We start from the raw sequence: 13,236 nt of genomic DNA, 5'->3' as shown, positions 1-13,236 counted from the left end.
TATTTTGTTTCTCCCATAGTTCTAGGACATTTGATACAGTATAAAACATTTAGTATACTAACCTTAGTACTTAATACAGTTACTAAAGCCTAATGAGTAGAAAGTTTTGATAACTGCATTAAGGTTATTTAAAAATAGAAAACTTTGTTAGGCACATACAGATAATTACATATGTTTGTAAAACTGTTTAACCGTATGCATGTTGTCAGGCCCAAGGGCCTCTTCCATCCTTGTCAAGGGCAGTGCTAACCTTCTCTCCTTTCATACAACACTGTAAAACTGTTTAAGAATGAATTGAATTGAGTTAAAGTAAAGTAAGAGTCCCTGTGAGACTGATGACTTTAGAAGGTCCTTTTTATAATTTAAATGTTATCAAAGAAGTGTCCTTAGTAAGAAATATGCATATTATAAAAAGCTTCCTAAATCCTAAGGGCTTTATTTAAAATATTGAAAAAATGAAGCCTGGGGATGTAGCTCAGTAATAGAAAATTTGCCTAGGCTGGATGGGTAAGGATTAATCCTAAGCACTGCTTTCTTCTACCTAGAAAAAGGTTGGCTTGATCTTTTGGGGCTGAGGATGTGGCTCAGTGATAGAGTGCTTGTCTAGTATTTTATAGAGCCCTGGGTTTGATCCCCAATGCCACTAACTAAGAAAGTTGAAGTATTTCCTCATCTTAGCTCAATAGTATCTTGGTGAAGTGATCATTACTTCTTTTTATACAAATTAGGAAACTTAATAAGTGAATTTCTTATTTTTATAAACATGATTTCAAAGTCTACTTTATTCTTGAGATTTTAGTGTATGTGTATACTAAGATTAAATTTACATTTGAATATTTTGTTCTAGGTTACAAAGACCTTAAATGACAAATGTAATTTATCTCTGCTAATAGGTTCGTGTGAATTCATTAGTGTGCTTAGGAAAGATTTTGGAATACTTGGACAAGTGGTTTGTACTTGATGACATCCTGCCCTTCTTACAACAGATTCCATCCAAGGAACCAGCTGTCCTCATGGGAATCTTAGGTAGCTAAAAAGTTAATGTTATTTGATACAACTTGTTTTACAGACAGTAAGATTTTACCAGTAAAATTTCCAATCTGTAAAGCAATCCTGCTTTTCATATATATAACGTTTAGTAGTTGAAGAATGATGGGATCAATGCCTTAGTATAACTTTTCTCCTTATCTGTTGATTTTAGCAAAAGCAATAAAATCTTGACAATTAAAATAAGATATTCGAGGATCATATCTTCACAAATATAGCATGTCATCTTCTCTATCTATAGTACAAAATAAGAGAGGCCTAACCCCCCCCCCCCATTTTTCTTACTGAAGAAGTAACAGTGTAGACTCTGAACTGTTACTGTATGTATACTTTAGATGTGTTAAAGTAAGGTTTATGTGTGAAGTTTACATTTTTAGGGGGGGCTTGCTGTAACCTCGTTGCTACAGTGTAATAAATGTGCCTAGATCTGATTAAGCTTTTAATGTTGCACTATTATTAAATGTGCTCTTCAACCAAAGGAACATAAGATGATTTTGTCATAGTGGTTAATAAATCTGTGTTGATGAGAAGGCTAAAAGCATTCTGATCTGTGTAAGAGCATCCACATTCTATAGCACTGATTGGGAAAATTTTTTGCTTCACTGAATTACCAAAAGATTTCATGGTCATATACTGTTTTCATGATTTCTCTTAACTGTTGGTGTTAACTTATAAAATTGGTTGCAATCTTTTCTGTCAGGTATTTACAAATGTACTTTTACTCATAAGAAGTTGGGAATCACCAAAGAGCAGCTGGCTGGAAAAGTTTTGCCTCATCTCATTCCTCTGAGTATTGAAAACAATCTCAATCTCAATCAGGTGGGAATATGTTTGTGATTGTTTGGTTTATTCAGTTTACTGTTTTCTTGGCATTATATGGTTTTAGTAAATACATTAATATATGTAGAAGTTGCTAAAACAGTAAAATATGCCAGAGAACTAAATGAAGGAAGTTTTTTTGAATAGAAGGATAGATCATTAAAGGCTTCGTTGGGAGATGGTAATGAGCAGGGTGTTGGGGATAAATTGGCAAGATTTGGATTGCTTTAAATCTGGGGATAGAAAGTTGACAAAAACAAAGGCAGAATATGTTGGTAATTATCGTTAAATAAAAAATAACCATAAGTTTAGTGTTTTGAGGGCAGCACAGAATTATTCATCTCAGAGTTCCTAGAGTTAGTCATGCTGGGTCAGGGCTTAGATTTCGCATCTGTTTCTTATAGTGCTGTAGTCAAGAACTTGATGCTCACGAAGGACCTGTCTGCTTAGAATATGTTTAATTGATTATTTGCACTATTGAGTTCCTTTTGACCAGTTGGGTTGAGGGGTTTAGTCCTAGCTGTTGTTAGGCAGGTGTCACTCTCATTTCCCTATCACTTGGGCCTTTCCAATGTGGCTGCTTGTTTCACCAAAACCAGTGAGAAAGAGTTCTGCTAACAAGACTGAAGTTAACAGTCTCTTGTAGTGTAATCAAGGAATCGATATCCGATTACCTTTGTCATATTTTATCGCTTAGAAGCATATCACAAGTCCAAGATAGGGCATTGCACAGGAATGTAAATAGCAGAAGGAGGGGATAATTAGGGACCATTTTTAAGACCCTGACTTTTGTAGGGAAGGAATAATTCAAGTTAATAATTTGAGGAAAATGGAACAATATACAGTGGGTTCAGAGTAAATTCCTTTGTTTTATATTTGAACTTGAGATGATTGAGCAAAGGAATAATAAATTACTACAGAATATGTGTCTGCATTCTCTGTTGTACTTATTATAGCAATATGCTTGTATAGATTCTTCCTGCAGGTTATGAACCCTTCAAATGCTGGGTATTACTGCTTATTCTTCATTTAGCTCCAGCCCTTTCGCAGTGCTAGAAATGGAAACTTGACATATAGAGTAGCAAAAGTCCACATTTTGTTCACAATAGATCTGGTATTTAATGAAGTATAATGTAAAAGTCTGAGAAGAGTTCAGTTTAACTGAGAGCATCTGGGAGGGACAGGCAAGAAACATTTACAACTAGAGACTGGAAATATCACAGTGAAACCCCTTTGTGTACTATTAAGTTATATTAAGAAAAATGATAAAGAGGGTTGTGCCTAGATAAATACTTGCTTTATATTATGGGTGGCAGGATTGGCTTTAGGGCTGGCAAAATGAAAGATAATGAGTATTGAGGAGGAATAGAATGATATCCCTAGAACAATCTTCAACTTTTTATTTCTAGTCTTAGTTCTTGTATTTCTGATTTTAAATGTTTTAAAATATTTTCAAATATATACATATAGTTCCACTTGATATGTGTTCTTGTCAACATTATGATTTTTTTTTAAGAGTCGTCTGCAGAAATACTTTGAATCATGTCTTAGGATATTTCTCATTAGTTTAGTATGGATATGGTCTGCTTTCCTGTTTTTTCACAGTCAGGGTTCCTAATTCAAGACTGCCCTTTTTTGTCAGCTGTTATTTAAAATAATTTCAGTATGTCATAAGTAAATGAAAAAGATAAAGTAACTTAGGAAAATACATTTTTTGTATTTTATTTTAAAATAGAAAATACCATGCAACTGAGTTACTGCGTTTGGAAGGGTTTCTAATAGTAAGTACCCCATGAGATGACTCAGTGGACCAAAAGTAGTTGTGCTCACAGTTGTTATTGATGATGATGAAAAGCTAGCAAGCATAGTTGGGAAAGGGTAACGATTCATAGAACCCATTCTGGGGGGAAATGGCCCTATGAGAAGGCACTAAGGATATGCTCTGCTCTGTTCTGGATATAAGTCCACCAGAAATGTAACCAACTAATATCAGAAACTTGGCTCCCAGAGTTTTATTGAGAGCTGACTAAGTAGTTCTTTCTGCCAAGCATGCTCTCAAATTCTTAGATTCCCAGAAGGAAAAGCACATGTTCAGCATGAAACATATTCTTTATACAAACAGGTTAGGCATGGCAAGCTACTATTATCAATGAACAATGGGGAACCTTCCTAAAATCTAAGTTCCCAGACACCAGCCAAAGGCCAATCTTGCTAGCAGATTATTCCAAAAGTAACAGTGTTAACCTTTTTCTGCACAAGCAAATGTAAAATAATATGGATGAATTATACAAGCAAAACATTGAGTTAATGACCCAGACATGCTGAATGATTTCACATTGTATGCAGTACAAAGAAAATCTAAACTAATTTATGCTGCTGGATGCCAGAATAGTGTTTTACTTTACAGGTTGTAGAGGCAGAAAATGAATATAAGACGGCACAGGAAGCTTCTGTTTTCCATTTGGCTATTAGTTAAATTGGGTGTGCTCAGCCAGTGAATTTTTTGAACTATGCACTTAAGACTTTTCTGTTAGTATATTATACTTCAAAAGTCTTAAAAGTTTAATCAGCAGAAAGTCAGACAGGGTAAGCCATTAAGGAAATATGCCTTTTGTCATTCTCATGACGTAATGAAACAGCAGTTACTGACAGCATGGGAAGAGGCATTTGTGATGTTGAAAGAGCACAAGCTTTTCAGAGATAGTATGAATTGTAACTGCTATGTAAGAAAGTGTGTGAAGTAATTGCTTTATCTTACACTGATCCGAACTGTCCTCAGAGGTAAAATAGAAGTATTAATAAACTTAGTTGGAAGAGTTGTAAAGATTAGTAAAGTGGAATATATATACAACCATACCTCAGCACAGAGGTGTAGTTGTAAAATTTGGGAAGGGGAGGAAATTGGTTTATAGATACTTCTTGTAATATAGACCATTAAAACAAATTATTAATGATGCCCTTAGAAGTATCATAAGAATTAACCAAAGTTTAACCAAAGCTTGTTGTATATTAACTTAGAGTTGCATTATGAATATTTAATATTTCACCTGGCTTTTCCTAAAACAAATTTAGTCAAAGATTTCATATTTGTAACAATCTGAGTAAATAGAAATTTTCTTTACATCATTAAATGAACTAATTCCTGATAAGCACAATTTTTTTTTTGGAACTTAAAGCCTCATTAACTATCATGTCACTATTATATGAAGACTGCAAAACCTTCCTATGATATTTTGAGTTTAATTATTGTATCATTGTACCATGATGCTAAGATTCAAAAAAAAGGTGAATATTGTTTAGCTTATTGAATTATTTTAATTGGTTACATCTACTTTACACTTGAAGTATTATAACCGTATCGATTTCTTATTATACCAGTTCAATTCTTTCATTTCCGTGATAAAAGAAATGCTTAACAGATTGGAGTCTGAACATAAGACCAAACTGGAGCAACTTCATATAATGCAAGAGCAACAGAAGTAAGTAGAGTGCACATTATATCATGATTGATTTTCTGAAATACGGAATAGAAAATGTTCTGGATTTTATTTAGCCATATGTAAAACATTTAAAAATCCCCCAACATGTTAATAGTTTGAAAGAGCTAGAGTAAGATATTGTTGAAAATCTGTGACCTTTGAGTACAAATGTTTAAATAAGATATATTACATAAAGAAAATTCTGTTTCTGAGAAAAGTCTTTTCTTAATCATTATTAGGCACTAGTATTATAAACACAGGTTGCTGAACACGAAGAACATCACTTATAAATATTTTTCAAATTTATGAGCTGCTTGTCTTTTGGTTTCCCTTTGCTTTTCTTGAACCCCACCTCTATTTGTTTTTAAGGGGGATTTTCTAAATTATTTGTACAACACTAGTGTTGTAAAGATAGAAATCATTCACTGGGGAATGCTATTTTATTCTAGTAAAAAATTCACTATAATCTGGGTTGGGAATGGCTTAGGAGCTGTTTTCTTTTTTTCTCTGTCAAGTGTGTGCATTGGTGGGCTGGAAATGAGGCTTAGTGGTAGAGTGCTTGCCTAGCATGCATGAAGCCCTGGGTTCAATTCTCAGTACCACATATACAGAAAAATCTAGAAGTGGAGCTGTTCTTCAAGTGGTAGAGTGCTGAGCAAAAAGAAGTCAGGGACAGAGCCAGAGCTCAGGCCCTGAGTTCAAGCCCCAAGACTGGCTAAAAAAAAATCACTATATTGTTACAGTGCAAAGTATATAAATCTAGGATATATATTAAAGCATTAAAATTATAAACCAAAAGCCATCTGAAAATCAGCAAAATTGCTTTCAATTATGAGCAAGGTCCCTAAATAGAAACTTTTTGGTTTCCTCCCTAGTGTGAGGTAAGACTTATGGAAATAAATACATGTACTCTAGAAAAAAGTGAGAGTCCTTTGTAGGCTTTGTGTTCTGTGGTGTGTATATATGTGGTTTGATGGATTGGCTATGTTAGGTAGGAACCTAGAAGAATATGTGTAAAATGTTGTTGAAGTAGTTTGTTGCATATATGAGAACAGAATGGTGTTAAACCTATTTAAGCTGGATTTGAAGGGGGAGAGGAGTAAGGGAGACTCACTGATAGAAGGGTAAGTTTGGTAAGGTTATACTTTATACTTGAATGGCAATGTAATGATAAACACTCCCCCATATAACTAAAGTATGCTCATAAAAATAGTTAAAAAATAAAAATATTATAGGGAGAAACTTTTAAATGCTAGGGATTAAATATAGGGTTTTGGATTTGCTAAGGATGTGCCACTAAGTTATATCTCTACCTCTGAAACACACTTTTAGTATTTGTTATTTATATTTGAGTAGAGAAACACTTTTTCTTTCTCCTTTCTAAATCTTATCTACTTTTCCAGGCATAAATCAAGTCTATGTCACAGTAACTATTATTTGTTGTTAGTGTCATTCTGAAATTGATGATCAGTTCTCTGTATCATATGTTGTCTTTCAGTGTCATTTATAATAAGTTTTTTTTTGTCAGTCAGGAGCTTGAACTCAGGACCTGGGTGCTGTCTCTGAGCTTTGTGTTCAAGGCTAGCAGTCTAGCACTTTGAGCCACAGCTCCACTTTCAGTTTTCTGGTGGTTAATTGGCAGTAAGAGTCTCTTGGAGTTTCCTGCCCCAGCTGGCTTTGAACTGTAGTCCTTAGATTTCAGTCTCTTGAATAGCTAGGATTACAGGCATGAGTCACTAGCACCCGGCTTATAATAAATTCTTTGACAGAGCTGTGCTTGCTTTGTTTTATATCACACTCTTAAGTATATTCTCTAGGAGTAGATCCCAAGTGTTAAATTTTAAATAAGATTTAAGTACATTTGTTTTGAGCAAACAGACATTTATAGTAGAAAATAGTGAAAAGATTATAACTTTCCTTAAAGAGTGAGATTAACATTCATTTTTCTTGGTTATGTTATTGTTATTCCCCTCTGTAGATCTTTGGACATAGGAAATCAAATGAATCCTTCTGAGGACACCAAAGTTACACACACTGGGAATCAGGTAAGAAGATGCTCACGTTTTTAAGAAAGTGCTTGACAGTGTCTTCATCTAAGGGTCTTTTAAAATACTTAACCAGTAAAATCACATTTCTATGGAAATGTCTTTACCCAATGGACATTTTTCTATGTCAGCAGATTGACAAGGTTTTTAACAATATTGGAGCAGACCTTTTGACTGGTGGTGAATCAGAAAATAAAGAAGATGGGATACAGAATAAACATAAAAGAGTGAGTTTCTTTACTTTTTTTTTTAGTACTTACGTTGTTTATAATTTCTTTAAAACACAGGCATTTGTTGGGAAATACAATTTAGTGACTTAAAAATTATTCTGTATGGGCTGGGGATATGGCCTAGTGGCAAGAGTGCCTTCCTTATATACATGAGGCCCTGGGTTCAATTCCCCAGCACCACATATACAGAAAATGGCCAGAAGTGGCACTGTGGCTCAAGTGGCAGAGTGCTAGCCTTGAGCAAAAAGAAGCCAGGGATGGTGCTCAGGCCCTGAGTCCAAGCCCCAGGACTGGCCACCCCCCCACAAAAAAATTATTCTGTAATTATCTTTATGAAATACCTTGCCAGTAGAACATGGCCTTACTCATATTAAGAATAAAAATAGCTTCCTTTATTATGTGGCCTCTCTCACATGGTATCATTTTTAGACTGCCTGACTCTTCGTCATTTGTCCCACTGGGCTCTTCTCTACCATCCCTGTGTTGATGGTTTCCCTAGCAGATTTGCTCTACCCATCTCCTTGGGCTTTTTCTAGTGGTTGCTTTTTCATATTTTAATTCTCTCCTAGTACATCTCTACCAATATTGAGCCCAGCAACCTCACACTTCTTATTTCCTTTCATTCTCTGTTGATAACATTAACTTTTGTGATCCATTTGAAGAATACCTGTCAGTAGCATGACCTTCAGTTTGAGCTTGTATGAATTTTTTGAAGGTGTAGTTTGGGTTAGGCGTTGGGGGGACTAGTCTGGAATTTGCTATATAGTTGAGGCTGGCCTCAAACTCAGGATCCTTCTACGGCCTTTCAAGTGCTGGGATTACAGTTATATACCACCATACTTGGCTTGCCTGATGTTTTCTAATAATTAGACTAAGGTTATATATTTTGACAAGAATAACACAGAGATGATGGATATTCTTTATTCTGCTAGGGGCACATGATGCAGAATGATTTATTAAAGGTGAATCAACTCACTAGACACTATGTTGAAATATACAACTTGTGTGGGGATAGAAGGGAAAAACTGAGAGAAAGTGAAGGAAGGCGTGGCATTGCAAAAAAAATACTCATAACCTGACTTATGTAATCCTTTTGTATTATAACCTTTATAATAACAAAAAAGGAAAAAAAATTTAAAAGGTGAATTAGCACTGTTTAAAGAGACTTTTCAAAATAGATTTGATTCTATTTCAAAGCAGATAAAGAATCTGAATACATTTTTCTCCTGTTTCCTACTAGGTTTTCCTCCAATTTTGAATAGTAAACTATAGAATACTTTCCTATTGAAATTTTGTTTAGTATCCAGTAAAAATAGTTATGTCAGGCTTTGACTTCTGCTAAAGTCAATTCTTCTCTTCACAAAAATATGAATACTTGTGTAAAGATAAAGGCCTATAGGGCATAATAGCTTATAAAATTGTAAGAAAATATTGTGAACTTACACTCTAACAAGATTTAGTAAAAGAGAACGTTGAATTGATACTAACATTGGCAGTGAAAGAATGTGCATTCTTTTTATTTTTTAGTTCTTCTTAGCTCTATTAGTGTAAGACAAATTAGAATTTAACAAGAGCTCCCAGATTTATAGGACAAAATCACTTAGCCCTCTTCTTATAGCCTGGAAAAAAATGATTGTGTGTGTGTGTGTGTGTGTGTGTGTGTGTGTGTGCGCGCGCGCTTGCTTGCTCCTCTACCACTTGAGCCACACCTTTACTTCTAGCCTTTTGCTGATTAGTTGGAGATAGGAAACTTTCAGATTTATCAGCCCAGCCTGGCTTTGAACTTTGACCATCAGATCTCAGTCTCCTGAGTAGCTTGGACTACAGGTATGAGCCACTAGTGCCTGGTTCAAAAGATGATTCTGATAAATATTTTTTAAATGATTCTTGCTTTATACTAGAAATCTTTTAGCATAGATCCTGTGAGGTAATACCTGGAATTATATATGGTAATAAATAGAAATTTAACCTACTTGTGGAAATTATTGAAGTAGTAAGGATTGCCAAACATAGTTGTATGCTTTGCCAAAGATGAAACCTTTTTTTTTTTTGTTTTTGTTTCTTACAAATGGAATTATGAAGTTTCCAGCTGATTTTTTTTTTCTGTTTTCATTTAAGGGGTCACTTACACTTGAAGAAAAACAGAAATTAGCAAAAGAACAGGAGCAAGCACAGAAATTGAAAAGCCAACAGCCTCTTAAACCCCAAGTACACACATCTATTGCTCCAGTCAAACAGGTATATAATTTCAGATGTACTTCTATTAAGGAAAATAAGTTAGTGAACTAGTCTACTAGTGTTTTCAGGAGATACTTTCAAAGAATACATCTATATATAAAGTGTTAATATTACAAAGTATGAACATAAGGATTTCCCAACAATTTCTTCATAACTTGCCTAATGTAGAATATTTTGTGAAAGACTTGTTACTAATAAAGAGGGAGATGGGCCAATATGAGGGCTTTAAAAAGAAGATTAGGTACTATTATACTACCCTAGCAGTGTTCACTTTGAAATGACCAAGAATAATATGTTCATGCTCTTATATATTTTTTGAGCTTAAAGTGATTTCTGATTTTGGCTTTTCCATTTGTAACTTGATTTAGGAAGATGTATCTATATCACCTGACCAGTATTTACTTTGTGCTGTCTTCTAATATTGTTAGGAGTGCTGGTGCTGTGGCAGTGAATAAGGACCATAATTTAAGAGGACTTATATTCTCTAAAATAAATTACTTTATTTTAAAGGCTTTCTAGAAATTATTTTGTTGTTTCCTCTTGATTGATAAAATTCTCTCTGAGGAAAAGAAAAATCTCTTCAGGGAAACAGGCAAAATACTTTTCAAGTACTTATACAAGAGCAGAGAAAACCAGTTCCCACAAAAAAAACTTCAAAATGTGAAAATAACAGTATCCTTCTCTCTCTCTCTCTCTCTCTCTCTCTCTCTCTCTCTCTTTCTAGTAATATAGATGTACTAGTGAAAAGGATGCAGTTCTGTTTTGGGAAGATAACATTTCACTTGAAGTTTGTATTTACTGTTATCAAATTGATTGCAAATATTCATCAGTAAAACTGTACAAAAACAGATGGCAGCAGTTAATTGTCCTGCAGGCTATGGTTCATTGACTTGGTTTTGAGTACCCCTAAGCTTAATTTTAACTTGTCCTTTAAATTTTAATCTACCAAATGTTTCATAATTACAAAGCATTTGGGGTTGCTTGGCAATAAAGTAATTTTCCCCTATTTTTCAGACAAAGGACTTGACGGACACATTGATGGATAATATGTCATCTTTGTCGAGTCTTTCTGTTAGTACTCCTAAACTTCCTGCTTCCAGTACCTTCACTTCTGTTCCTCCAATGGGCCTTGGCATGATGTTTTCAACACCAATCGATAATACAAAGAGGAATTTGACAAACGGCCTAAATGGCAACATGGGCTTTCAGACTTCGGGATTCAGCATGCCAGTTAATTCAAACCAGAACTTCTTCAGTAGTACAAGCACACCTGGAGTGAACAAGATGACTCTGGGAGCACCTCCCACTCTGCCAAACTTCAGTGCTCTGAGTGTTCCTCCTGCTGGGGCAAAGCAGCCCCAACAAAGACCCACGGATATGTCTGCTCTTAATAATCTCTTTGGCCCTCAGAAACCCAAAGTTAGTATGAATCAACTGTCACAACAGAAACCAAATCAGTGGCTTAATCAGTTTGTACCTCCTCAAGGCTCTCCGGGTATGGGCAGTGCGGTGATGGGCGCACAGGTGAATGTGATGGGACAGTCTGCCTTCGGTGTGCAGGGTAACCCTTTCTTTAACCCACAGAACTTTGCACAGCCACCACCTCCTATGACCAATAGCAGTTCAGCTAGCAATGATTTAAAAGATCTTTTTGGATGAAGGGTTTTGCTCCTATTTTTGCAGGTTTACTTCAGTTTTAATCATGAGTAAGCTGGTTTACGTCTTTGTATAGTTGGCTTGAAGAAACCACTGTGGAAGGAAAAGTCTGTGAAAGAAGGCACTTGTTTCCATGCCAGCCAGCATGACAATTGAATGGACTCCTAATCAGTTGCATTTTTTTTAAAGCACTGAGGATTTTTTTTCCTCTCCCAAACTCCTCTTCAGGTTTTTAATAACCCAATCCTTAACCAATCTCAAAGAGAACATGGACAACTGAATTAATCTTGAATAGCAGAATTTTTAAATCAAATGTTTATTTTAGCTTGTAAATCTTGGTGTTATTTAAACATTGAGTTGCTGTAACTTCAAGCTCACCTACTACATACTATCTGGTACAGAGTCTACCTTCCTAAGTCTTCATTTTAATATGTGAGAAATCTTGATGCTGTATTGGCTTGTTTGCATTTAGTGTGACTGAATGAGAATGATACATGTAAAGAGGAGGATCGGGTTATTTGCTTTTTCCAATTTTATTTAGCTTTTCAGATGAACTAATGTTTAGTACAAAAGACTGAGCAAATACTGCAGACCTTAACTTTGATTTCATTGGTTTGAAAAGCATTATTGATCATCTTAAATGCAAACTAATCATTGTAAATTATATTTTAGCATGATCTGCCTCAAATAATGTATTTTTCTGCATCTACTTGAAATTTATTTAGAATCACTTTTTTTCCTACTGTATCACAGAAGAGCTATGTACTTGATTTGTACAGATATTTGACAAAACACTCTGATGTGATTTCCCTGTTATCTTCATATTTCATTTTAATTCACACTTCTGAGGTTTCAGCATATGTAAATTACATTTTCAAGAAAAGATTTGTAAAAAGTAAACTATATTTAATGAGTAAACTTTTGAGATTTCTGTATTGTTTCAAATGTAATAAACTTCTTGAAAATAAACAATTGTATCTTCTTACTACCAGCAGATTGATTTTCAGAGTGCCAGTTAATCTGACCTCATCAATTACTGCTATGGAAGTTTAATTATTTTCTAGGAATTCCAAAAACCTTTTGTTTGAATATTATAATGTCTAAAATCAGTCATTTTTAGAAAGGCAAGAGTAAGTTCTAACAGGAAACATGTTTTACTTTTAATGTTTTCTTTAATTTTCTGATTATTCAACCACAAAGCCTTATGGTATAAATGTCATTTATTAAAAAAATGATATTCCACTGCTATGTGATAACATTAAAACTACCTTTTAAAGAACTGTATATGTGTTACAATTGCTGCCATACAGTTTGTGGTTTTTAATTTTCTGGAACCAGCAATCACTTAAAATAAATCATACGAAGTTTTGTGTGCTGGTACTAACTTTATTCATTGAGTATGAATGTTCACTGGAAACAGTACACACAGTTGCACACTCAACATGTATCAGGAAGTATTTGATTATAAAATATGATTTGGTGCGATTACTCTTGCTGCCAACAGTCAGTTAAGAGGGCCCATAAATAAGCCATCTTTCCCATCTAGTTTGCCTGTGAGCTGTGCTTTGTGGCATGGTTTTAGAAAGTCTCAGGAGATTGCTGGAAAAAAACCAAACTCATCCAATAAATGAAAAAAACTAGAGAGGTCGAAAAACATTCTTATCAAATACATTTACAACTTGACCACATTAGATGCTTATTTTAAAAACTTTCTTTTGGGAA

The 13,236-nt window shown here is 34.6% G+C and overlaps 1 protein-coding gene and 1 pseudogene across 5 annotated transcripts in view; one reads left to right on the top strand and one right to left on the bottom strand.

Moving 5' to 3' along the window:
* Scyl2 (SCY1 like pseudokinase 2) overlaps positions 1-12,497 on the top strand; it is a 43,955-nt gene extending 31,458 nt beyond the window's left edge. For 4 of the 5 annotated variants that reach the window (XM_048357455.1, XM_048357466.1, XM_048357484.1 and 1 more), the window contains 7 exons: positions 894-1,026; positions 1,748-1,866; positions 5,245-5,345; positions 7,324-7,390; positions 7,522-7,617; positions 9,739-9,858; positions 10,873-12,497. In XM_048357455.1, coding sequence (XP_048213412.1) covers positions 894-1,026; positions 1,748-1,866; positions 5,245-5,345; positions 7,324-7,390; positions 7,522-7,617; positions 9,739-9,858; positions 10,873-11,517 — 1,281 coding nt within the window. In that variant the 3' untranslated portion in view covers positions 11,518-12,497. The remainder of the gene's footprint in view (positions 1-893; positions 1,027-1,747; positions 1,867-5,244; positions 5,346-7,323; positions 7,391-7,521; positions 7,618-9,738; positions 9,859-10,872) is intronic. The other variant, XM_048357491.1, reaches the window with a different exon arrangement.
* LOC125341711 lies at positions 137-272 on the bottom strand (annotated as a pseudogene).
* Positions 12,498-13,236: the final 739 nt, after the last annotated feature.

This window comes from Perognathus longimembris, chromosome 1 (assembly GCF_023159225.1).
Source record: "Perognathus longimembris pacificus isolate PPM17 chromosome 1, ASM2315922v1, whole genome shotgun sequence".
Taxonomy (NCBI): Eukaryota; Metazoa; Chordata; class Mammalia; order Rodentia; family Heteromyidae; genus Perognathus; species Perognathus longimembris.
This window is presented reverse-complemented; position numbering and strand designations above follow the sequence as displayed.